The following is a 27,964-nucleotide window of genomic DNA, read 5'->3' on the forward strand; positions in this document are numbered from 1 at the left end:
GGATCGCAAACAGCACATGAATAGTATTATCAAGAGGGAGGAGATCTCATGTTTTTTTAACAAGATGACAGCAAAGGGTCGAATTACTCACCTTCATTAGAAGACTCATCAAGGTCACTCTGCTTTTTACTGTTTCAAAGCGCTCTGTGTCTGTTTACTTGATTGATGTTATGTTAATAATACTTTGAGTACATACGTGGTGACTAATGCGTTAGTAAGGTGTTGCCTCTCTTGTCATTGACTCTCCATTTCTGTAGAGCTCTAACTACTCCATCATTTCATTTATATTCTTTCACTTTGTGATATTAAATGATGATGGAAGGATGGTCTTGTCTCATTTCTGAATAGAACTAAATCTGTATAATTGTCAAGCGGCGGCCGCAGTGAGAACTTTAACTTCACTGATACTGATTCATTTGTTATATCTTTGCTTGCTGATTTATGACGGCTTCAAGCTTCGAGGTCTGATTATTACTTTGACTCTTTGGTAACATTTCTGTGAATGAAACTTACTCACAGATGGAGCCTTTAAGGGGCGTCAACAACGCTAATAATCGTATCTCACAAACCTGTCATCAGTTTTATCTCGACATAAATGACGGCAGGAACTCTGCACGCTGTTTTCTGCTGTATAAATACATACGTGAATGATTTAAGCTTCCCTGTGCAATATTTTATCCAAAAAATATGTTTACAGAATTTAAATTTTGAGGACTGTAAACAGCACACATGACATAAATATAATGTTTGATGATCTGCACTGCTTTATACCAAAGAACTGCAAAGGAACAAGAGGATAAAGATCTAATTTTTTAATGAGTGTCATCTTATTAAAAAAAAAAATGACACTGCTATGTTTCTTAAATCCTAGTCTGCTGTTCTGAGGTGTGATTTTTAATCTTTGCTAACATTTTTGGATGAACAGGTGATGTTCATCATACTGAAACCAGCGACAAGTGACAAGTTTGTGCAGTTAAGAGAGTTTGGTGAATCTGAAATGAATCCCTCATATGAGTGAACGTCACAGAAAAAAAGAGAGGTTGAGGATGAGAATAAGAAAGTGTTCGTGCATGAAGACCCGTTGACTACATCTCTCTTTCGCCTCTCTTGCCCTTCAGCCACGCTCACTTCTGTAACGCTTCACGACCCATAACTGTTGGGCATCATCCCGCTTTCCTGACTTCCTCCTCCTCTACATGAGGTCAAACTAGGACAGACGCCGCTACTGCTGCATCCTCTCTCTATTTCCACCCATAACCTGCAGTTTCCTTTGAATAACCAGCATATTTTACGTCACACAGACGTCACATCAACGTCTATTAATCTCCCTCCTGTGTCTCGCTTTCTGTCCTTTCACTAGCTTTCTCTTTCTCTCGTCTGTCTCACCCTCCTCCCCTCCCACACCTCCTTCACTCATCCACTCCGCCACGACTCTCTCTCTGTTAGGCTATCAGTCTCTGCCTGGCTTAGTGGCTCGTTCCTAATCAGCTTACTGCCAATGAGACTAAGCCTGAGCTGAAAAGGCGATTGAGGGAGGCCGTTTAGCCAGTGGCTGACAACTGGCAATGGCTGGGGGGGATGGTGTCAATAAAACTTAGCGGGGAAGGGGAATAAAATATAAAAATGAAACTAATATATCATCTTGGGTCTTAAGGGAGCGGAGACGGACTTGAGAGTGGAGATAAAGAGGGACAAAAGAGGAAGTATCTCAGTGTATTTCAGTGTTCGGGCGTCCCTTCTCGTGGCTCCGGGTGGGGAAGTCTTCAACTTGCTAAGCTTCGCTGCGGCCCCCATGAGGCCATGAACTACCACAATAGTATCATCTCTTTCAGTGTCAACATTTTCGGATGCTGGCTGGGCTGTTTTTTTTCGTTGTTATGTGCCTAAGCCGTGGATAAAAACTGGGATGTTTTCCAAATGGCCCAGTTTTTAGAGTTCCCCTCAAAAATTCCAGCCCTGGCTGTCCCATTAGTTACAGTGCGAGGCGCGCTGGAGAACAAAGGTTTGGCCGTTGAAAGCTGTTTGGATGGAAGAAGCTGCTGTCGCTGCTGCGAGCAGAGCCGGATGTCCAGAATCAAAGAGATGCTCTCATTTGTCAGTCCTTCATGAGAAATGGGTTCGTCTGACTGTGTGTGTGTGTGTATGTAAGATTAAATATGTGAACTTTTATCTGGATGAGAGTGGAAGCTAAAGACCTGAATGTACATGCATGTGAAGTGTGCTTCATTTAACATGCGACAAGGAGTGGAGCCTTTCTACAGGCCTGTTAGCTCCTGGCATGTACAGTCATGAGATGGTTAGCACGTCATAGCATCAGTAACCGGACTGAGAAGCAAAATGTTAAAGAACCCGAATGACTCTGCAGTGAAGCTCCTGCTTAGTTAACATTTTATCCCATTAACCCCTAACACATAATGACTATTAAGTGGTTGTAATAATAATAATAATAGTAATATAATTCTCCATTTGGATGCATTTCAATTTCGTCCTTCTGATGCTGCTCTAACTGTGCTGTAGTTCTGTTTCTGAGTATCATAAATCTACTACCAGCACTGAAACAATTACTGGATTAAACAATGTCAGTCGAACATTAATTGGCAATAATCTTGATAACAGAGTTGTCATTTATCAGGCAAAACATTTGGGTGACTCTCCGGCTTCTCCGATGTGAAGATCTGCTGCTTTTGTTTTTTGCCTTTATGAGACAGCTGAGAGTGCAGAGACACTGAGGTAGAGAGAGAGCGAGCGGTATGACATGCAACAAAGGGCCGCAGCCGGGATTGAAACGCGGACGTTGCAGTTATGAGGTATGCATCTTAAACAGCAGGCTACACCAAAATCTGCTGCTTGTCTGTTTTCTATCACTGTAAACTGAATCTTTTTGGGGTTTTGGGCTGTCGGTCGGAGAAAACAATGAATGTGAAGACATCATGTTTTCACCATTTTTGACTCTTTTATACTAAACCATTAATCTATCAATTGCAAATGAATGAGCAGATGAATCAACAACAGAAATAACTGTTAGTTGCAGCCTTATCTATTACTTATGCTTATGTCTACTTTGTGTCTCTTCTGGAAGTTTCTCACAGTTTTTACATGTCAGAGCAGAAGGTTTAGACCTGTATTCAATTTTCTGGTCAGTTGCGCACAACAAGCTTAGTGAACATGTTAGCATTCATTTGGAGTTGTGTTTGTGTCCACCTGCTGAATCTAAATCCAATATTTAATCTCTTTTTGGTTTTATGTGGGTCTCCCTTATCTTGTGAGAAAAATATCTGGCTGTTTAGCAGCTAAACACTCCACTACGTTCACCATCTAGTTGCTGACTTTGTCTACTGTTTGGTTCAAAGCCTTGAGAGCTTTTACACATAAAAACATCTGCTTGATGACACCGGTCAGACTGAACTCAAAGGATAAAATTGCAGATCATAAAACCAACATTGAGCTAAAAGATGCTAAAATGCTGCAGAGTCGAGTGATAATTCTATGTGGGTTTATCAATACAAACAACCCCTTTCACATTACATATCTATCAAAAAAGCACCTTTAAGGACAGAGGATGTCCATCATTATATATATTATAAAGGTTTCTGTGTGGAAAATGTGTGATCTTAGTTTGCTTAAATAACCTTGACTTGATACTAAGTGACTATTGTTACTCTGGAGCTTGAAACTTGAAGCTTGGGTAACGATGGCACGTGAAACCCTTTCAAAACTGCACCAACAGCTTTTAAAACATAGCAACTGTTGTACCCTTAATTCCTGAAAAGCTCACGTTTTGTAGAAACAAGCTTTTAATCTCATCAGCAATATGTGGCACAATCACGTGGCCGGTGGAGAGTCCCAGAGAGTGTTTGTGAGGGGGGGCGGAGCGCCTGGCAACACCCATAACCATCTCTGTCTGTCTACTAACCTCCACCAGCATCCAACGGCTCATTGGTCACAGTTTGTAGGGTGGGGTGGGGGGTGGGGGGTGGAAGGGGGAATCAGAGGCTCCCTGGGAGGGGCTGCAAACCACAGACAAATTATACACCCTCCCATAACACAGCTGGTCACATTACGAGGAAAAACATCCTCTTCGATCGAGTGTGCCGGGCAGGAAAATATGATACAAACTGAGTCTGACCCACCCCCCACCCTTCATTTTCCCTTTAAACTGCGTGTGGAGATTTAAGTGGAACTGCTCTCATTCTGTCAGTTTTTCCTGTTTCTGTTGAGCTTTTTTTTTCTTTTTTTTTTTTTTTTTTTTTTAAAACGCACAGGTGACTTTCTAACTTTCTCATGACACCTGCTGCTCTAACAGGCTGAAAAACCAAAATGGGAAGTATTTCCTTTTTCTTCCCCTCCTCTCTCCCGTCCTGTGGCGCAGCCTCGCAGAAGCGGTGGCAGCGGCAACATCTGGCCAGAAAAAACTGCTGAGTTCTCTAGTTTTTTCCCAGCGCTGGCTAAGTCTGTGGGTCCGATTTACATTTCTGGAAAACCGACACAGACCAAAATTGTTGCCTTGACTCCCCTCCCTCTGAGGAAAAAAAATGCACTCAGGAATTCTCTTTTTCTTTCTTTCTTTTCTTTCTCCAAAAAAAGCTCTGGAATCAGACAAGTTCTTTAAAAAGAGGAGAGAGAGAAAAAAAAAAAAAAACTTTGAATGGGAAAAGAACAGATGAAGAAGCAGAGAAGCACAAAGAGCGAGAGAGAGAGAGAGAGAGAGAGAGAGAGAGAGAGAGAGAGAGAGAGAGAGAGGAGGAGGGAAAAATATCACTGGAGGGCAATTATCTGGGCTATTTCTGGAAGACTGCTTTTCCATCCTCCAGTGAGGATGGAGGGAACAGGGAGGGTCTGTTTGGCAGCTGGCTGGAGGAGGTGGACAGATAGAAGGAGGGGGGTAGAGAGAGGGTAGGGGAGAAGTGAATGAGTGCATGGGACATCTGAACCTAAAGACTGTCCAGTACAGTGAGTACAGCAGGACTCTGCTGTCCCTGAAGGGTTGAGTTAGTAAGAATAGAGCGAAAGACAGGAAAGAAGGAGGAGGGAGGGAGGAGAGGAGGGTGACGAGGGTGACGTAAAGAAAAAGATAACAGAAGGACAGAAGCCAAGAGAGAAAAAATAGAGAGGAGATTCAGGCCTGAAGCTGCAGCCATGAAGTCTGTGGTGATCCTGTGAGAATCTGCATCACTTTGAAGAAACTAAGAGTTTAATCTTTGAACAAAAAGAAAACCGAGAGGAGTGGATGATGCAGGAGAGAAAAGTATCTGTATCTATTGGCTTAGAATGGAATAAAGATGATCTGATAGTCTGAATTTAAAATGATTAACACGTTAGCAAAGAAGAACAAAAGTATTTCTGCTGCACCAAAAATTATTTTATTTTACGACTTTTCTGATTTTTTTTTTCTTGTGAATTTTTACCTTTTAAGTCTCCTAAAGATCTTTGTTTAGTCGTTGGTTGAACTGCTCACTGCTCAAGGACATGTGCAAGAAGAAGTGCTACAGAGTTTGGGAAACCAATGCTTTAATCCAAAAACTGATTTAATTTAGATTCTTTCAGAAACAACTCGATACATCATCAACCATCAAATCTCAATTCCACCAATGACTTAATTCAGTTACAAATTTAAATCAATAATAATAAAGTAAAAGGTAAAACTTACTAACAAGAGCAGCTCAGTGGTTTATAGTAAACACACAAGGATGACAGGAGTCCTTTTGCAGATACCTAAAGCGCTGGTTGATGGCGACACTAGACAAAACGCATCATAGGTGATCAGACCGAGTTGTGCTTTAATTATATTCTTCTTAGTGACTGTTCACATTCTTTAAGAGTGAAAATGGGATGAACTGGAGTTACATCCAGGTAACTTCTACAGCAATCGCTGTATTTAAGTTCTTTCATTCGCTGGGACAGAAAATGGTGATCACCATGAGCAGAAAGTTTGCAGTGGATATGATTTTGCACTACTGAAAAGGAGAGGATAACAGAGACTTTCTTCAACTTGATTCATGTTTTCTTCACTATCAGCAATCTCCACTGCCATCAGAAACTTGTAGAAAACTTGGCAAGACGAATTAAAAACCAAAGCTTGGTTAAATGGATTATAATACTATAAAGGAAGGATTGTACAACTCTAGAAAGTTATCACAGCAACATCATTTTATTCTCCATTTTGATGGTTAAAATTAAAAAGCAGAATTACGCCTTTCACATTACGAGTCATCTATTTGAAATATGCGCTTGCATGTATTTGAAAGGCCAATGCAGTGTTTTTGCAGATGACACGCCGTTTCACTGTCGCAAAAGTTAAACCAGGTTCAACTTTTTTCAAATGAAATTTGAAAATACACAATGAAATTCATTTTGCGTCCTTGGACAGTTCTGTTTAAGAGGATGACACACAGATTAAATATACAGTTATGTTATGTTATGTTCTATGATACTGTATCGACTATTGATTTTTAATTAATAGTTTACATGCAAAGATTTGTGGCAGTAGTTCATTTTGTGTTGTGTTTAAACCTCTGACTGATAGATACCAGTGTAATTATCTTACACTGTAATTATCTTCAGCCACTTCAACGTAACGACGTAAGCTGAGACAGGAAGAAGCACATATTGCTAGCATAAAACAAACAACACAGGCCTATGAAACAGGTAGAGTCATAAATAGCAATTTGCAAGCATTAGCAAACCTAGCTGACTAGTAATGTTTCCACATGATGGCTGAATCTGAAAGAATTAGACCGGTTCCCACGGTGTACAGAGCTGACATGTGGGCTCATTTTGGCTTCCACAATAAAGAAGACACTAAGGAGTTTGACAAGAGCCATGCCAAAATCAAATACTCTGGGAACACAATGAATCTGAGAGCACAATTAGTAAGACACCATTCTACGGCTAACGGAACAGCAAAGGGCTAACGTTAAACGAGTGGATCCCTCTTGTCTCAGTCTGGAACAAGTCATGACCAACCTCAACTCATGCAACCAAAATAACTCATTCAGTACTTCCATTTCATTTGCAATGATATGCGCCCTCTCAGTGTTGTAGAGAACGAAGGCCTCTGTGATATGGTGAATACAACGGAGCCTCATCACCAAACCCATCTGACAACACATCGCTGACATCGCTGTGCCAAGCTGACAGAGTTGCTTTGACATGAGACGCTTGGACGTCGAGGGCCACTGAATCGTACGTAACCATAACATCACATAACGGATGAGTGGAAGCTGGACTCGTATGTGCTACGAACAAGGGCGATGCAAGACAGCAACACAGGAGAGAATATCACAGGGTTACTAAAGGAGGCCCTTGCAGCTGGACTTGCAGACATGACCCACGTACGATGTTTTGCACACAGCCTGAATCTCGCCTTGCAGAAAGCACTGAAATTGCCGACAGTGCTGTGACTACTCAGCAGGATCGGATGTCACAACCTTTTTCAGACGCAGCACCGTAACCTAGCCACCAACTAAAAACACAAACAAGACCTGCTCCAGCTACCGAAACACAAGGCTGATCACAGACGTTGTCACAAGGTGGAACAGTTCTTATAATATGATAGAGGGACAACCAGCCATCTATGCAGCACTCCTTTCAACAGAGGTCAAGAGGTCAGAAAGAGTGAAAAGGATATCTTCACACTGAGGCTGACATCACATGTGCCGAGGAAGTGCTCGAGGCACTCAAGCCAATGACAGATCCCACCTTGGTAATGTCAGAGGAGATCTTGCCCGCTCTGTCTATCATTACACCACTTCATGCTAAGCTTGTCATGGGCACAGCAGAAAGCCTGGATGACACACAGACAGTGAAGGACATCATGCACAAAATATTCCAGTTTTTGCCTCTTATTCTGAAAAAGACAACATTCCTACTAAGGTGTTTACATGGCTAATGAAAATTAATATTGCACTAATATTCCTGTTTGCATGCAGAGGGGTTTCCCTCTGCTCCAGTGGGAACAGGAAGCACAAGATCTCTGCAGGCGGTGAAGTAAACCAGCGAGATGAAAAACATTAGTGAGCTGCTGCCTGATATTTATAAGTGATACTGATATACCTAGTAGTGGTACCTAGGTTGTACCATGATGTTAACTGCTGAGTGTTTTTGGTGCATCACACTGAGTCATCACCGTCAGTCCATGGCTGCATGTCAAGATAATGACCAAACCCCTCCGTCCTCCGTCGTGGGGGAGGCGTGCTCTGTTTTCCAGCCTGCTCTGAACGGCTCTCCACTTTCCTCTTACTCCTCTCCTCTGTCTGCCTTCCTGCTATAACATATGTCATTTTAACTGTGCAGGGGGTGCGTTACACAACAAGGCCATCGTGCATCTCTATCTCAGCCTTGCAAACTGTTGGCTAATTGGTTTGTTTACAACGAACAGAGCTGACCATAAACAGGCAAGAGGCATAACCCCAATCGAGACGCATATTCCGAATGCACTGAATACATGTCCAAAGAATGCTCCAAATATCCAAATAACATTCCATGTCTTATTTTGGAAAATGCTATATTCAAAATAAGGCCTAATTCGGAATATACAAACGGAATATGCTGTTTACACGACCCGTATCAATTTATTATTCAGAATACTGTCATATTTGGAATATTAGTGTGCATGAGATCAGCTCTTGATCCATGAGACCAATGAGACCATTCAGTTTTAATAGTTGAACTTGGATAATTATGTACAAAAATAGGATGAATTTGGGCTCAAATTATGTATCGTGGTAGTTAATGTAAATTTACTGTAAAATTAATACTAGATTTGATGCTTTGATGTTTCTCAGCAGCAAGAGGAGGTAGACAGTCCGGTGGAGGAGACTGACTAGTCAGAGGAGGTTGATCACCCAACCCAACTACCAATATGGCCCTGCCCCCCCTTCCCCTGCCAGCCACCCATGAAGAAACCAAAAGAGCTCATGTGCATTGGCTGACTTGCTCGGAGCTACGTTTGCCTTTGCCAAAGACAATCCTGCACCAAAATCTGCACATGATGCCGCTTCAGCTGAGATCAGGAGGTTTAGAGAAGAAGAAACCCCTGTGCCACTCCCAGAAAATCCTCTCAGTTCTCGGAAGGAACGGGAACATCAGTGTACCCAGGGAGTAGCAAAGCTGTGTTTCCTGTGGATTCCTGGCACAAGCATGGAGACATCGTAACCACATGGTGAAGTATGCCCTGAAAGCTGGGCATGTTGACCAGCTCGTCTTCCTCCACAAAAAACTTAACATTAAAAAAAGAAGCGCTGACGTAAACACAAAGTGGAATAACGTGAAATCTAAGTGAGAATGTTCACCATCTGTATTTAGTTTTAGTTTACATTTGTTAAGTTTTCTTCAGGAATCTTGCAAGCACCTTTATTTTTCATTGATATAGTCAGATTCATTTGTTCAGATTGCACAAAAAATAGTGTTATGATGCTGTACATTACAAGGACTATACATTTTCCTTTATTAACTACTTGAGAAATTAAAAACTGGCATACATACTAAAACAGAATGTGAACCTTTTGTTTAAAGAATCCTGCAAGTACTTATTTGCTTTTTATTGATACAGGCAAATGTTAATTCCTTTGCTGCAATAAATACAAATGCAGTAAACGTTTTTTACTCAGATTTTATGCATATGATCCTTATAGTATAGACAGTTTTCCTAAAATTAGATTAAAAAAAAAAATTGCAATATATTGCCTTGCCCACAGTATCGCAATACATCGCAATACAATGAACTGTAACCCCTGTATCGTGATACGTATCGTATCGTTAGATTCTTGCAAATACACAGACGTCAATCATGACAATCATATATATCACATCATATCCTCTGGATTCAGATTCGATTTCGATCAGCAGCAAACTGTTGCTAAACACTTGGTTAAGCAACAGGATAGACTGATGTATAAAAAGATTCTTCAGTCTGTTGTGTTTAAATTGAGGGACTCTAAATCACCTAATAGAGGGCAGAAGTTGGTATTTTCCATTTAAAACATGCGAGGAGTCAGAAAAGATACTATTAGCAAGTCTGAGCGTGCTCTTATTGTTAGCATGAAGTGTTTTAATGGGAAAAAAACAACTTTTAAATCGATTTGATCGAATTCCAACATTTCAAATCAACGCAGGTGGCTTTTAAACCTCAAATCAAAACCAGAAATGTTCCCACCAAAAAGTCCAAGGATGAGCATTTGTGACTAATCAGAGCACCAAAAGATTACAAGTTAAGCATAACAGAAAACAGACTACAGCATCTGTTGATGTAATCTAAAAAGAAGAGGTAAAAAAAATTAAAAAAAAGCATTTGACTTCTGACAAATAATAAGAAGTGGAGTGAGATGTCAGCTGAACTCAATAGCTGCTACTTCCACCCTTCATGCTTTCTGTTTACTCAAAGTGCTCTCATCCGACTCACCGCTCCGTCGTCACACTGATTTTTGCTGCTCATTTTCAACTCTTGTGATCAAACTTGTCTGAGTGAAGTGAGGCAAATTTACACCATGTTTTGTAAAGTGCAAACACTTCAGTGGCGAGATCAAGAGAAGAGATGAAAGAGACAAAACAGGGAGAGAGAGAGAGAGAAGAAAAAAAAAACGACAGAGATAGCAGAAGAAAGACAAAGAATTCGTTAGCGAGTTGAAAAAAGCCCAAAAGCAAGAGCAGACCTGATGGTTGAGAGTGATACAACAGGCCTGTAGCTGCAGCTGAAGGCTTTTAACTGCGAGACACACCAGAGAGAGAGACACTGACGATTAGAAAAGTAGGCGAGAGAATAGAGGACAGGCAGAGGAGAGAGAAGAAGGAGGAGGTCGGAAAAAAAAAAATGGATAAAAAAAAGTGGGATGAAGTAGATGGAGGCAAACTTGGAGGAGAAAGGCTGTTAAAGAGAAGGAAATGGAGGGGAAAGAACAAAAGAGCAATAAAAAGAAACTGAAGGAGGAAGGTGAAGAGAAGATGAGGCTGCAGCTGCGAAGAGGGAAAGAGACGGGCGATGATGGCCCTTTTCTATAGAAGAGGAGATGATGGGAGCAATATGAAGGAAATGGATGCAGAGAGACAGAAGTGCTTCACAGATGAAGACGAACTAGGCGACTGCTGAAGAAGCTCAGAGACATTTTTCTGTGATAGATTGTGATAAAAGCATCTGTTCTACTTTTAAAACTCAGCCACAAAGATTTCCAACACATTGCATTTATAAATAAAAGCTAAAATATCATTAAGTTATCTAATTATGAGGAGATCAACACCTACGGGGGACAAATGAGCAGCAAAGTTGGAGTTATTTGGGATTTCAGGGGCTCGAGAAGTCTTGCAGTTGGAGCACTTGAAGACTTGGATGGACATGACCAACGATGAACAACTCTGTTAGAAAATATCTGGTTCTTTGATTAAAAAGTCTAAAAAAAAAGGTATAAGCTTATAGGCATAAAAACGACAATTCTAAAAGGTGCATTTTGATGAAAAACATCCAATCTCAGAGCTTTACGTGCACCGCTAACGGAGAGCTGAGGCTACAAGATTAAGCTCAAGACTTTTAATACCACACAGAATGTAATTTAATACATATTTCACAACCATACTGACTAAAAACATGACAGAAAACCAGTAAGGATGATATGGCTGAGAACTCTTGCAGTACTTCCCAGCAATATATAACAATAACTACTTATATTTAAATCAATTTCATAATATTAAAATGACAAATTTGTTTAAATATGAGCTCATCACTGATGAGTAACAAAAATAACATTACAGTAGCATGTATTTGGATTTATGTTGTATATATGAATCTGATCTGTATTTTGGTCTGAGTTCACACATCCACAATAATATTCAGTAAATGTCAAATCAAATATAGAAAAAGAACAAAAACATGCAGGCTGAAGCTTTAATATATTACGCCTACAAATCTCACAACAACACTACTATGGCGATGTTAATACTATCTGGATATTAATATAAATATCTGCGGTGCAGTTCAAGTGGAGAACAAAATAAGGTCATTAGACATCCCTGCAAAGAGCTGCAGGAGAAGAGAAAATAATAAAAAGGAGCAACTGCGACAGAAGGAGGGGAAAAAAGTGGAGGGGAACAAGAAAACACTCCAGGCTGAGCTTCAGAGCCCGACCGCCGAACAAGAGCCCGAATCTACGAGAGGAAACCCTCGAGCGGAGCGCTGGGAGCAGCCAGGAGCCCGGAGGAGGAACCGGGAGAGGGAGGGGAAGGGCCGGAGCAGCACAATGCCTCAGTGTAGCCCCTCGGCGAGGCCTCGAAACAAGGCACAATAGCTGCACTGTCAGCAGGCCTTCTCCTACACTTTCATAGGTCTCCCTGACACCAGGCCTCTCCCCTCGTTTTTCAATAACCAGCACAACAACCTTTTCAGGAGCTGGAGCAACGGTCCAGTCCTCCACCGCAGGGCTGAAAGAAACCATTCTGTGCTCAACCGTCGCTTGTTTGAGATGGTTTTTGTCTTTCCTCTGATTTTTTTTTTTTTTTTATTCCAATGCTACAACTGACATGAGAATGGGAGATTATCACCACGTCGCTGCTCGCTAGGCCGTGGGGCATGTTCTTGTTCCTAATGGCTTGCGGTTAAACGCGAAAAACCCTGTGGTTTCTTGAGTTTTCAGAAACCACAGGGGTTGAAAACATTGTTGTGCATTCAGCGCGACAAAGTGCAGAGTTCAGCGATTTCCGGATAAATGGATGCGAGCAAAAGTCCCATTCAGGAAAGAAAAATGAAAGTGTGGATGAATGATTCATAACCGATACGCATCAATGATTCATTGATGAAAACAGTGATGCGTTTTAAATTCAAACAGGTCGGACACTTCAGGAAAGAGTGTCCATTCTTAAAAAACACGAGACGGGGTTGTTGTTCTAGCCGAGCCCCCCCCCCCCCCCCCCCCTTTTCAAAAAGAGATCAAAGCCAAAACATGAAACTGAAGATGGTCTTTCATTCATGAAGCATGTCGGCTTTCCAAGGAGGAGATTTGCCTTTCTGGCAGCAGCCATTAGCCAACTGGAGCGGCTCAAATCCAGCAGCTCTTCAGCTCTGTTGTTGTCTGTTACTGGTTTGGTGTAAACATGGCTGCTGCTTGAAAAATTCAGTCATTGATAAATACCGGGGGTCCAATTACGTGTCAGTGCTCAGTACAGTTCACTTAGTCTTTGGGCTGCGACTGATCATATTCAATATCGTTTAATGTACTTTTTAATCTTTGTTTAAAAAAGGTCCTTTAAATTTGCATTTGAATGTTTTAATGCATTATGTAAAGCATCTTGAATTGCCTGAAAAGCACTTAATCGATTTAATTATTTGTCAGTGTTTTCAAGCAAACACACAGAACATTCACTGGTTCCAGCCTGTCTCATGTGAGGATTTGCAGCTTTTCTCTGTTTTATGTGACAGTAAACTGAGTATTTTTGTGATCTGGACTGTTGGTTGGACAAAACAAGACGTATAAAAGACATCACTTTGAATTTTAGGAACATTTTTTGACCATTTTCTGACAGCTTTTCATTCAAGTACAGTTCTGTTTTCTCTATAATTGGTACCAATTTTCATAGTTCTTCCCAGGAAGCTCTAGCTCAGGGTCTCATGGGGCTGGATCATATCCCAGCATGCTTTGGTGGAAATGCAGGGTATCACAAAGCTAACACATATAATCAAGCTCACATTTTTGTAAATTTAGAGTTGAACACTTTTGCATGTCTTTGTGGACTTTGGGAGGACATTAGAGGACAATGCTGCCCTTGTGTTCAACGTTACATTACTGAACGATTAACATCATCAATCATTGTGTTTGAGACATCTCTCTGAGATTTTCATTTTGTCATCTAAGCTCTTAAATTCATTTCTGTCCTTGAGCGTTGTCGGGAGGATGGATAAGACACTTCAACAGCAGGACGAAGAGTAAAGCCTCATCAGGCATCAGACAGACGCTCTACTGAAGTGTCCTTAAGCAAGACTCGGTATCACCGTCAGCTTCATCGTGATGTGTTGACTCTGACCTCTGACCTCCCTGCGGAGGGGCGTGAGCACAAAAAGGCAATTTCCCCTTGACGATCAATAAAGCATTGCATTACCGTCCTCTAAATGGGAAGAGCTATAATGTGTCATAATTTGGGTCATCAATCATTTTGTCAGAAGGGGGTGAGTCTGTTTCCCCCATAAGACCGAGGTTTTCTACTGGTTCTGGTCCAAGTGGTCCAAGCTCAGTTTTATTGATTCCGTTTCTTCCGTTTTTTTTAATACTTTTTGTCTGTTTTTCATTTTCTAGTTTTTGTCTGTTTTTCAGTTTTTGGTGTTTCTGTTTCAGGGTTATTCTTCTGTTTTTGTTTTTAGGGTTTTTGTTTGTTTTCATTTTTCAGTTTTTCAAATTTTTCTCTGTTCTCAGGGGGGGTTTGTTTGTTTTTGGTTATTTCTGTTTCAGTTTTTCTCTTTTTTCAGGTTTTTTTTACCCCCTTTTTGTTCTTTTCTGGGATTTTTTCTGTTTCCGTTTTTCATTTTTTGCAGTTATTCATTTCTTTCTGTTTCTGTGGTTCAGAGTTCAGTGATAAGTATTCCCGCTATGGATAATTGGGTGGTTGGAAGGTACTGTACGTTATGAAAAAGACTGCATACTAACACTTAATTACAAAATGTAGCATAAATTATCATTATCACACAGTATCTGACAACAACCTAGTTAGAGAAAATGCTTGAGGAGTTTCCGTTAAAGTGAATTTCTGTCTCCACGTTTGTATCCCTTCATATTTGTTTCCTTGACCTGTTTTCAAGTCTCACATAGAGTCTGCAATATGTTTGTTATCTTGTTTATATCCCCTGTCACTTTATGAAGACCTGAGTGACAAACTCATTTTGTTAAGGAACGTTTTATAAATACGTTTTATTTGACTTGAAGAGAAGTTGGCGCTAAAAAAAGGATCCCACGTGCAATAAACAGCAGACTTATCAAACTCCTCGGTGGGCTCTGAGACTGAATTATCACAGAACTCGGGACAGGGTTTACGAAGGCCTAGCAAACTGCAACCAGATGACTGGAGCTCAACTAACCACAGAATGAGGGAGGGGAGGAGGGACGGGGGGGAGATTTACCCCCTTAATCACTAAACAGCTGCCTCTATAGGTCTATAAAGCTTCAAGATGGTACCTAAAACCAACATTAACTGAAAGGGGTTTAAAAACAGAGCCATAGGAAACCAATTTCCCCCAACACCAAACAAACTGAAAAACCCCTCAGCTTTCCTTCACACTGCAAAAAAAACCCATTAAACTCGTCTGAAAGGCTCGGTGCGGCTCAGTCCACTGAATGCGTGTCGTGAAGAGGAGGGGGGGGGGGGGGGGGGGGGACAGCCAGAAACAAATCCTGGCAGAGAAGGTGCATCTCGAAAAGAAAGAGAAAATCCCACAGGAGTTGAAAACTGAGCGAGCGTTCAATCCAGGAGGAAAAAGAGGGAGCATCTGTCTTCGTGTCGCAGGTGATTATTCTGGGCCACAGGAGAAGTGCCGCCTCATCATTACAGAGTGAAGCCGCCGTCACATGCCAGAAAAAAAACAAACCAACACAAAGACAAAAAAAAACGGTTGTTTTGGACCCCAAGTGGCAAAAGGAGGACTGCTGGTGTTGCATCTGACTCGTGTAAACACTCTCCATCCATCTCGCCTTTATACAATCGAGCATCTGTTGTTTGTACGGAGGATTATTTAATGGTGTGAGGGACTGAGCAGACCCAAACATAATTAAATATGGATTTATGTACTTGAGGTGTTGTTTATCAGATGGCTGATGTGGCAGGTAAGACTGTTAAAAAAAAGGGAGATTATGTAATTTAAAGGGGAACTCCACTGATTTTACACATCAAAGTGTGTTTCCAGCTGTTCTACTACTGTATATATTTGACAAAAGTCCTATAAAGCCTGATAAATTGCCTCAAATGATGTCACTTGAGTCAGCATTGGTTAAGTCAAGTCAGTTTTACTCAGTGTTTCCCTTATGTTCAGAATTATGAGCGCCACTGCTAAAATTTCACACCATCATTAATATAATGAGCTACTGTGTGAGAACGATAACACCCTACATCATCCTCCCTCACCTCATTCTTTAATGGACATCTACGTGAAAGGTACTGTTATAAGAGTAGCCATTAAAGAACAGGGCAGTGCATAATGTGTGTGTCCGTAGCGAGTGTGCGGTTGAGCGAGTGGCAGAAAAGTGACGGTGAATGTGAGCGGAGCCGAGGAAAAAGTTAGCGGTAAGTTGTTGATCTGACAGTAAATGTACAGTACAGACTACAGTGTGTCAGGTAATAAATGCTGCAGCTTCTCAAGACCAAGAAAACTCTCGTCTGTTGTTTCCCCAACTGCTGGAGAAGTGAAGGCGGTTAGCAACAACGTGTTAGCCTTACCTGACCAACCTTTAAGGTGGACCAGCTATTCGCTGTCTGGCTGCTGAGTCTCTCCTGAGTTTTGCGCACCCAAATCTCCGACCTAACATTTGGTAGTTGAGTTGCTTTGTGGGTAATGTAGGTCAGGTTTTGACAAGGAAGAAGAATGCCTGGAACAGATATTTCTGCTCTGATATTTCTCCTTTTTACATTTTTTTTTAAAACTGTCTATCATGAGTCCAACCATGTTATAGGAGCGCGATGCTAAATCTGTAGAGTGATCTTTTAACATGACAGGCGGGTGTCAAGACAGGAAAATAAACCGTTTTAGACAAGGAGACCCTGCAGACAGCATGTTTTACTGTAGGACTCTTATGGCTACTACAACAGCTGTATGCCATGAAGAGGTCATCTTGACTTCATATATATAACAGCTGTTCGATATATGCTCACAATAGGGTGCACACTTAGACATAAAAGCCAAGAAAGTAGCGTAGTGATAATCAGATGTAAAGAGGATATAACATTTTAAAACACATATTTCTTGGGTTTTATGCTTTAAAAGGTGAGTAATGAGGATTATTTAACATGGATTCCCAGTCCTGCCTTTTTTCTGAACCCACCTGTTCTGTCAGTATCAGATTAGACATGCTGTCCACCAACCTTTTTCCCAGGGTGCTGAGCGGCGTGCTGAGGCTGAGCGGAGCTCTGGCGGGGTTGCGGTTCCGTCCAGGCAGCTTCGTGGCGGACACTTGTTTCGGGGACTCGGTCTTGCGTGACGGGCTGGCGCCGGGTTTGACGTTAAGATCCTTCAGGACGTCGTAGTTGATCTTGGAGGAGATCTTCTTCTGCTCCAGCATCTTCTCGATGGCCTCGTCGGCGGTGTTGGCTCGGATCGGGGGGCGCCTCTTCGCGGGTCCTCTGGGCTGTCGGGAATTCAAACAGAACCAAAGAGTAAAAAAAAAAAACAACATTTATCATAACCAGCAAGAACATCTGGGAGATATTTGAGATTTTTATCCTGCTGAGGTGCCAGATATCACATATAAATAGAGTTAATGGCAACATTTTTACAGTAGCAAGTACAAATATTACGGTAATATGGATGTTGCTATTTATGTATGACAATATTATAATTTTTTTTAGTATTTTTTGCCCTTTTTCAACTGGAAATATTTTGCTTTCCTATTAAGACTGTTTAGATCCCAGATGGGAAAAGCTTTGCCCTCCGACAATGAACTCCAATAATTTCAGACCATCACAGAAACATCTTTGCAAGCAAATTTACAGCAGAGCACATTTCTGTAACCAGCAATTTATCTCAATTATGTCCGCAGATTGGGGTTATCACCCAGTTTCAGTTATTCCACGTTCACCTTGACCTCGCTCCAAATTACAGCTACAGATCAACCGAGTTAAAAAAGTAAACTTTTTAACTTATTTCACGCAACAATCTCACAATTTTCTTTTTCTTCAGATCTGATTTCAGGCAATTTAAAACTTAAAAAAAATCCTCTTCTTCACTTAAATTAACCTAATCAACTCAGGGATGTTAAGTGTTATACACTATGAAAGGATGCTCGCTTTATTTTGCATAAGTGTAACAAGGATGTGCTCCATTTATTTAATTTATTCACTCATTTGTCAGTGATGAGACAGTGTGATGCTGGTTGGATCAGTGCTGTCAGGAGGCTGCACGTCTCATTAGATCTCAGTTCCACCGCAGTTAATCCAGCTAGTTAAAACCAGTGAACAGATGTTGGACTTAACAAAGGGCCCGCACTGTGCCAAAACCAGTAATGGGAAATAAGAGGGAACCAGTTTCACAGGACTCACTGCCTGTCTGTGTCTCTCTGTGTCAATCTGACCGACAACTTACAGGATTGTCTTCCTGTCTAACATTTAGAGTTGAAACTGTTTGTGTATTAATTGATTCCTAGTTTTACAGTTATTTATAAGCACAGACATCTAAAAACGGTGGTCTCTTGTACAGTAATGTTAGCTTAAATGTCACTCTGCAATCACGTGTTTCTGTTTCAGAATAATATTTCATATGGAAAAAATAAAATTTTACATTTTTGCTACGTGTGGCTTTCATTCAAGTCATATTTCTGAATAAAATTTACAACAAAATAGAAGTTCTATGAAGCAAAAGCACCAAATATTCTCTGGTTCCAGCTTCTTAAACATGAGGATTTGTTCCTTTTCTGTTTTATATCGTTCTGACTTGAATATCTTTACATTTTGGACTGTTGAACAGACAAAACAAGTCATTTCAAGACATCCCCTTGCACTCTGGACATTTTGAAATAGGCATTTTTCACTATTTTATGACTATTTACAGACTAAACAATTAATAAAACAAGACTTGGAATCTACAGCCATGCTAGCAGCTCTGTGAGGTTCTACTTAGTTCAAAATGACAACGCTAACATGATGTTTAGCAGGTATAATATTTACCATGTTCACTAACATATAGTGCCTTATCATTAATTGTATAATCTACCTGCTTCCTCAGATGCAGTGGAAACACAAACAGGATCAGTTTACTTCCTGAGATTAATTCAGGAACCTTTTGGTTGAAAAGGGGCTATAGCTTAGCATGTTAGCATGCTAACATTTAGCATAAAACACACTACTGTTGAGGCTGATGGGAATGTCGTTAGTTTTGCAGGTATTTATTCTTAAACCAAAGTACTGATCACATTAAATTCATTAAATTTAACCTGATGATGATGTTATGATGAACAGTCAGAGGATTACAATTCATCTTGAAGAAGACATGAATGTCATGTCGGCCAATAGCTTTTGAGACATTTCACTAAAAATCAATCTGTCGAGCTCTGACAACCTGCTCATTCTTATCTCACGGATTTTAACATCGACTACCTTCTTTTCTTTGTAGATGCCGAGTTCCTTCTCCTTCGCTATCTTGGCTTCCTTTTCTGAGAGCAGAAAAAAGAAAACAGTCAGAACATATAAACTCAGAGATAGTGATATCAAAAAGACACGGTGCTAAGCAGTCATACGGCAAGTTCAACTGGAGGTTTAACTTTATCTGTTTGGCTGATAAAATACTGAAAGGTACATTTTAAGACAAACCGTCCGCTGAGGACGAGTAAAAGTGAAATCCGGCCTTGAAACGCAGCCGACGTGGAAATCATGCTGCATGCTGAAAAGTACCTTTCTGTTCTTTGAGGTAGTCAGAGTTTTCTGCCATCCAGAGCGCCGTCTTGATTTTGACTTCTTTGTCATTCAGCAGATACTGCAGAGAGGCAGAGGGAGCGTTAAAAAGGAAGAGAAGTCAATTATCATACCATACTACAGCTGTTTTTCTGTACACGATCATGAACATCTGTACGCTGTAATAACAAATACTACCTGAGTGTAGCAGAGGATGTCAGTTACTATTAAACTCTTTGGTAATTCTGTATTTTTTTTATATATTACTCCAGCAACAGAACAATTCCTAGTCCATGGAAACATCCAAAGAGATTCTGGTTCAGTAAACACAAAGAGTTCAACATGTCAGAAACACTTAAGTCTGAAACTAAAGTGTGAGTGCTTCTGTTTGAATCTGCAGGGAGTTTTATAGAAGTGAAGAGCTCGATCGTGACACTTTGAAGGATAAATTTTGGTATTTTCGTAGATGAGGGCATCATTTCTATCAGATTATGGCGACATTTTACTTAGAAATTGCTCAGATCTGGTAGCAGGAACACGAGTTGTCAGAAAATCTGCAGTTTATCAAGATTATTATGATGTAAAATTAAAAGCGAGCTCACCTGAAACGTCAGTAACAACCTCTTATTGCACACGAAACGTGCAGCGCCGATCAACATTGTAGGGGACAGTTTGTGTATTCATTTTATCTTTCACTTTCATTCTCTCTTCAAAATAAGTTTGGCAAAGCTGAAGGTTTGTTTTCCATTTGACTGCTTGTGTTTCTTGGTTTTAGCAATGAAAATAAACCAGTTGAAATAAACTCTAGTTTTTACTGCGAGTGCGACTCTTGAGTGCGACTCAGATACCAACATTTACATTCAGGAGAACTTCCACTTGATCTTTCAGTGTTTTGTTTAGAAGTTTCTTACGAGCCAATGCGGGCTGTTAACGTTTTAATGATACTTACTGAGTTCAAGAGTGCAACGGAAAAAGTCCCGCAGTTGCACAATATGTAAAACAGAACTTGCAAGGCACCACAATCTTCTAAATTTGTTCATTTAAACGTTGAAAACGCCCCAGAAATGTGTTCTATAAGAGCAGGACTTCAAGAAGAAAAAAGCTTTTATCATTTCTCAATGCACAAAAAAAAACTAATCACTTGTTCTTTGGCTTGTGACCAAACTATTCACACCAAATTTCCTTGAAATCTGTTTGAGATTTTTTTTTAAATCACTGTAAATATTGTGCAACAAGAGCTGAAAACAGACACAGATGTGGTGTTTTCAGAGCTTTCACAGCATCTACAAGAGTGAGAATTCATTTCAGTGGTAAGAGTGGTACTTTTCTCTCGTGTGTATTTTAGGGTCACATACATTTTAAAACTTTAAGTGTGTACATACCAGCTCTATCTCGCTGTCATCTATCCCACTCAGGTCCAGCTCCCCGCTGTCAGCAGCACCATCTGTCAAACAAACAGAAATCAGCATCATCAACAGCATCATCAGACACACTCACAAACGCACGTTTTCACAGCGGTTTTCCCGTCCCAGAGGGGGGCGAAAGAACAGGAAACAACAGCTGGAGCCTAAAACCTCCAACGTCCTGCTGCATCTCCTCCTGGAAGCGCTGCTGTGGAACATCTACCACGAAGGGTTAATCAGCAAAATAAAAATAAAAAAACGCACTGTGACTCCTGATAAGACGTTAATAAGCTTAAGCAGATCTACCTTAACACACTTTCTTTTCAATTACGATACGCTTTCTAGATTGCAGCTTTATTTATTTATTTATTTTTTTTATACAGGCCGACGCTGAAACGGCAATTTGCATTTTTTCATGCGGCGTCGCTCGCGAAGGCCCGAGACTCGCTCTCGCTTTTACCTGCGTGTGTGTGTGTGTGTGTGTGTGTGTGTGTGTGTGTGTGTGTGTGTGTGTGTGTGTGTGTGTGTGTGTGTGTGTGTGTCTTTGTGATGGAGCTGATTAAGCGAGTGAAACAATGCGTTGATAAAAAAAAGAAATCCCTAGGTGACGGTTCAATTTTTTTTTTTTAGAAGAGAAAGGAAAATAGTTGCTTTTAAAGAAAAATCTGATTGACTTTGATAAAGGGAACAAAAGAGGAGGTGCTGGCTCTTGACAGGAGAAGAAAACCATGAATAGAAACTCAACAGCTTTTACTCCAAAAAAAGATTCTCCACCTTGATTAGCTGTTTTGGAATAAAGTGTAACTCTTCTCCGGCTGCCTGCAGACATCAGACAGTCAATCAAAGGAGCGGAAAGAAACATTTTAGTTTTTTTTTTAAAAAGGCGACATGTGGCAGGTTTATAAGAGTCGTTTAACTTCTGTCAGCTTTCTGCCTTTGACATGTTCACAGGGGCCCCTCCTTACTCGAGTTCAAACTCCCGACAGGGCGGCAACTTCAAAGACGTGCCACCTGAGTCCACAGGCGGCTTTCCCGCTTCATTAGGGAGAGACAGGTGCGCAGACGAGGGGAGGGAACAGACGAGGAAATAGAGGAATACACCTAACCTAGACCTGTGCGGGGTGCGTTCGCCGCACAAACCAGGAGGTGAATAATCTAGTCAGTCATTTGAGTTCAAGTAACAGATAGCAGCTTCCTTAAAAAAAAAAAAAAGAAAACCCAGCTCCAGAGGGAAGAGACGGGTCAGTCGCTATCTGTCGGGCCCAGCCCCTCTAAGAACTTCCTCTCCGTGAAGTGTGAGGGGGGGAGATAAGACGGAGACAAGCCCTGAGAGAGATCGGCAGCTCCGGGAGGCAGAGAGGCAGCGAGACTAAGAGCTGATAACACCGGTCCAAACCCGGAGAGAGGAGGAGGGAGGGAGCAATTACCGAGTTATTATTCAGCCACAGCTTTGATATATCTACACTCGCTAATTTGATCATACCCATAAAATTGTTCTTGGTTGGTGTGTAGAAGAATCTGCAGACCTGAGCCTCAGAATTTTATATTGGCTGAGTGTATCAGGAAGGTAATGATGGAATATGAGATACCAGTAAAAGATTTAATTTCACTTTTTCTGCATTTTGTCCTTTTGGGAAAAACGAGAAGACCAAGGTGGAGGTCATGTGATCAAGCCCCAACTGACACCGTCTCCAGGTGTTACTGCCTGTTTATGGGGCTGAAGATCAGAGCTGCAACCATTAATTGAATAATCGATTAGTTGATCCACATCAATTTTGATAATCTATTAATCATTATGAGTCAATTTTTAAGAAAAAAATGCTAAAATTCTCCACTTAAAGCTTCTCAAAGGTGAAACTTGTCTGGTTTCTTTAACCGTGATTGACATTTGTGACATTTTACGGACCAAATAACTAATCGATTAAAGCCAGAAAATAATCAACAGATTGATCGATAATGAAAATAAACATTAGTTGCAGCCCGACTCTACTATCTGGGGGTGTGGAGTTAGACAGAAGTGACGTTACCAGACCTCTGTAGCCGCTACTAACGTAACACACCTGAATCTCTGAACTGTAGATGAATGAGCTGCATTGTGGGTAACGTAGGCACCAGGTATTGACAAGGAAAAATAATGCATTGAATAAAAAGTCTCTAAATAAAAAAAGATGCTTTTTTTTTTTTTTTTTTTTAAACTGTCCATCTTCAGACATTAAGTGTGTTTCTGTTTTTATTCAAATTCTCAATTTGCACATAAAAAAAAAAAAACTTGAGCGGAAGTGGCGAAAATTCAAAAAAATCTTTAGATTTGGAAAAGTTGGCGTATCAATAAAAGCAAAATACAACAAACGACTTAACGTTCCTCAAATTAATACATGAAACAAACAGAAACGTCATATTTACATCATGTTTTCTAGATTCTTTTTACTGTTTGAAGTTTGCTGCTTTTTTTTTTTTATTGACGTGATCTCGTTGTGTCAGCTTCTTCTGAAATGCTTTAACGGCACCATCTGGAAAAACAGCGTCATCAACTCTTTCTCTTGATGAACCAAATCCATGTGATTATTAAACCACATTGATATTCTGGAAATTTGGTTAAATTTTGTGTTAAATTTGGATGGAAACCAAACTGTTGTTACAGGAGTGAAGAGTCCTCTTCTTTTAATATATTCAACATTTCAGACACTTTTCAATCGATAACTCAAAACATTTGGAGGTTTGATATTACATGTTCATACTGAACTACTGATCCACAACAAACAAACTCGCTCTTCTCTTCGATATGAAGTCAGGCGCTCAGCAATCTAACTTAGAGCCTCTTGAAGAGACGACACACAAACTACTCTGTAATGAATTACAGTGAAATGATAAAAATGCCATCTTTCTATACAAGGTGAGCGCCGAGGATTCCTTTAAGAATTGCCTTTTATCTGTATTGTGAACGCAGAGCTGAACAAATTCCTCACTGCAATGAAAATCTGACAAAGTGTGAAAAACCTCTTCAGGTGAAGGAAGAAAAATAAAGATGAACAAATACACACAAGAACATCTTTCAATCCTCTTTGAGGGTTTTTTTTTTTTTTTTTTTTTAAGAGCGGATATCAGAGTTCAATCGGCCAAACCATCACCGACAAAAACAGGAATTTCACCTCCTTTCAGAGAAAGATTGTTTGGCTACAGTGGCTCCAGAGCAGAGACATGGGAGTCAGATTAAGCTGCATTAAAAGTGCATCTCTGACAGCTGAAGTGCTGCACTAAATGAGATGTTTCCTTATTAACAGAAAACAAAGTATTCTCTGCCATCTGGCCTCCGTCGCTGGAAATGTTTAGCGTCGCTTTGAATAAGAAGTGGATTACATCGTCTCATTAGAAGAAGCAGAAGAAGAAGAAGAAAGCAGCCCACACTTGCAGCACATTCTCTAAACTTCCAAATCCTCCCTGATGAACGTGTATTCAGTGAGAAACTAGTTTCCTCTTCCTGTCCAGGCTGACAGAAGCCTCCAGTCTTTTGGCAGCAGCTCAGTAACTCCGCTCTGCCTGCATATCAATGCAGAAAGAAAAACAGGATTCTCCCTCGAACATCTTTTTTCTTGTCCAAAGAGCTTCTGCTCTCCAGCAGTAAATCCCGCTGGAACACACCTCCGACCTCGTACTGAGGGAAGAGCAGAGGGAAGGATCCCTCCGCCAAAACGTACACCTTAGACGAATAAATTATTTTTTTTTTTGAAAAAAGGGAGGAAGAGAGAAAATAATGGAGACAAGCAGGTAAAAAGCAGCGATTGAGAGACTGTGACTGAGATTATTTATGACAATTATTCATCCCACTTCAGTATCAAACTACTTTTACTGAATTTGAACGTTTAAATTGACTAACATTTGTTCATTTTCACACTGTACTTAAAGGACGAGTTCATTTAAACTGCAAAAACCCCAAATACTTCTACTTCTATACTTTACACTTAATATATTAGATATAAAATAAATATATTAGCAATTAGGGCTGGGCAATATATCGATATTATATTGATAACGTGATAGATATCGTCATATTGTGATATGGCACAAGTGTTTTAAAGGCTGCATTACAGTAAAGTGATGTAACCAGACTGTTCTAGCTGTTCTTTTATTTATCTTTACCTACTTAGTCATTATATCCACATTACTGATGATTATTTATCTAAAATCTCATTGTGTAAATATTTTGTGAAGCACCAATAGTCATCAATACATCCCCAATATTGTCACAATATTGATATTATCGCCAAGCCCTATTGGCAATAGTGAGACTCATGAAAATGGAGAAAAAGGTATTTGTGGAAATATCAGAAATGCTCCTTTTTGTCTAAGATTTGATTTGCTTTATAGAAATAATGTCTGTATCTATATAGACTGGTAACAGAACAGTATTTCATCAAATTAATGCTAAATTAGGGGGCACAACCATGAAACCAAGGAGTATAAATCATAAAATCCTTTTGGTTTTTGATTTTTTCCTCAAAGGAGAACAAAGGACAAGTGATTTACAGAGCAGGAATATTGCTGCAGTAGACAAAACATGCAAAAAAAAAAAGAAAGAAAGCAAACTAACACGCCCAAACTCTTCATAATGAAGAGACATATGCCACCCAGTGTGATGGTGTGGTGCTTTGATGTGTTTTTAATAGTTTTTGCACAACAGCAGAGGAATAAGATAGATCAGGCTTTGGATTGGATGTTGGTTTGGCTTTGCACATGAGATTTGTTGACAATAAGAAAAATATAGAAAATCACCAGACAACTCCCTGTACCAGTACTTCTTCCGAGTGGTGTCCTCCCTCATCACGACTTGTAAGCTCCTTCATTTGTGTCACAGTGAGTGTACTCATATTTGCTCACAGCGGTGCGTTCAGCAGAAGTCTGACAAGATGCCAAATTCAATTTTGTTTGGCGAATACTGCCAGCCTAAAGATAAATCTAGTAAGAAACAGAGGAAGACGGTGTAGCAGTGGTCTGATTCATCTCGGAGGAATGCACCACCGCTGTGCCCGCGAGCTGTTAACTCTATCACCCTGTTCTCTCCTTGTCCTCAGAGACAGGTAACCTGAACCCAGATTTACCCCTCCCCTATACTGCCATAGAAATACCCCAAAATACCCCCCCCCCCCCCCTCCCCCCGTCTCCCACACCATATCACCGTGTCCCAGGCGGCGGCGGCAGGCCTGTCTGATGTGGTCAGGAGAATAAGATGCTTCGCTGCGGAGGCTCTCTAATACCAAAGAAGAAAAAAAAAAAACACAAAGAAACTGAGAAAATGTGCCCTGCAGGAACGAACACTAACAGGTGAAGGAGACGGCCTTTTGAAGACAGCTCAGGAGGGAGAGAACAAGAGATTTAAAAGAACGAGAGATGAGGGGGAGGAGGGAGGGAGAGCCTGTGGGTGAGAGACTGAGCCAAACACAGAAAGTAAGATGCAGTACAGATATATTAAGGCAGGTGGTTTTTTCTAAGTTTCAACAAATGCCAAGAAAGACCAAAACCAACAATATGTTCGTTTGTTTTGCAATACTTCCTGACTTCTTGACTCCTGTTTGTGGCTCTAAACCAAGTGGTAACTATCGAGGCTGGAGGCTGAATTACCTTTAAGTGCAACTGACGGCAACTGACTCCCATGCAAAAAGCCTCCGACGAGTCATTATGGTCTCAATTACTACATTCAGGATAATAAGATAATAAGATTTGAAAATATAATAGTAGCATTGATGTCTGCTGGGTGTTGATTGACAGCTGTGATTGACAGTTGACTCACTCTAAATCGCACTATTGTTACAATATTTCACTAAGTTTAATGCTACTTGTTTATGATACCTGTCCTGTTAGCATATTTTAGCTAAATTAGCTAACGTTAGCCCAAGCGTGCAGCGCTCGGTGTTTCCGGTAAGCTAGCGTTAGCTTGGGTCTGAGGTAGTGGGGCGTCTTTCCAGAGCGTGAACAGCAACAACAACTCCACATTCCTTATTAGGAAGGTCCTGCCTCCAAATGGAAAAGATGGCGTCAACGTAAGCTGTAACTCTGGGCTTCGAACCGGCTCCGATGCAAACAGGTGACGTCACACCTCGCTGCATCCATCTTTATATACAGGCTATGGTCTAAACCTCACAAACAGTTATCAATCATCATTTTGTTACTTAAATGTTACTCAAACAGGAGAAGTGCATTTGTTAGGGACTATTTTCTGCCGCGGATGAATACACATTTGGTGTTCTAGTGAGTATTTATGGCAGCAGAGCGGTGTAGGCTCTAAATGGTTCAAAAGCGTATCTCCAAGTGAAACAACGTGGGGTTAGAGTTCAACAGAATCTGCATAACAAATCCAAATCTGTTCATTTGCCTTCATGATTCTCATTAGAGATACTAGCAAGAAGCTACATTTGTAAATAATCAAAACATAGATAGTCAATTTAGATGTGGAATTACATTTTATTGGCTAAAACACATTAGATTTTACTGGTAGGCTGACTGATGTTTACAATCAGTAGTTTAGTAGTCCGCTACCTCGGACCCAAGCTAACGCTAGCTTACTGGGGACACCGAGCACCGCATGCTTGGGCTAACGTTAGCTAATTTAGCTAAAATGTGCTAACAGGACAGGTATCATAAACAAGTAACATTAAACTTAGTGAAAAATTGTAACAACAGTGTGATTTAGTGCGAGTCCTGGAGTTGGGGAGAGCAGCAAGTGAGCCAACTGTCAATCACAGCTGTCAATTTAGATGTGTAATCACATTTTGTCTAAAACACATCAAATTTTACTGGTAAGCTGACTGATGTTTACAATCTGTACCAATAAATCAGCTAATTGCAGAAATATTGGTGACAGCGTACACATCAGACGATTAATGACAGGAAACTGAAGTACAGAAACGCCAAAGATACGTTTTGAAACTGTTTCACCATTTTACAGTTTGTCCACAAGACAGAAGTGGAAAAAAAGTGAATGAGAAAAGTAGGCTGAGAAAGACAAA

General features: G+C 40.6%; 1 protein-coding gene across 1 annotated transcript in view; it reads right to left on the bottom strand.

The window, feature by feature from the left end:
• The window catches only part of LOC121913994 (transcription factor IIIB 90 kDa subunit-like), a 125,359-nt gene that overhangs the window by 33,611 nt on the left and 63,784 nt on the right, over positions 1 to 27,964 (bottom strand). Inside the window, exons 13-16 of the mRNA XM_042436895.1 lie at positions 20,943 to 21,004; positions 19,561 to 19,642; positions 19,267 to 19,322; positions 17,041 to 17,303 (exon numbers count right to left, since the gene is read on the bottom strand). Of these exons, the coding sequence (XP_042292829.1) occupies positions 17,041 to 17,303; positions 19,267 to 19,322; positions 19,561 to 19,642; positions 20,943 to 21,004 (463 nt within the window). The remainder of the gene's footprint in view (positions 1 to 17,040; positions 17,304 to 19,266; positions 19,323 to 19,560; positions 19,643 to 20,942; positions 21,005 to 27,964) is intronic.

This window comes from Thunnus maccoyii, chromosome 16 (genome assembly GCF_910596095.1).
Source record: "Thunnus maccoyii chromosome 16, fThuMac1.1, whole genome shotgun sequence".
NCBI classification, from domain to species: domain Eukaryota; kingdom Metazoa; phylum Chordata; class Actinopteri; order Scombriformes; family Scombridae; genus Thunnus; species Thunnus maccoyii.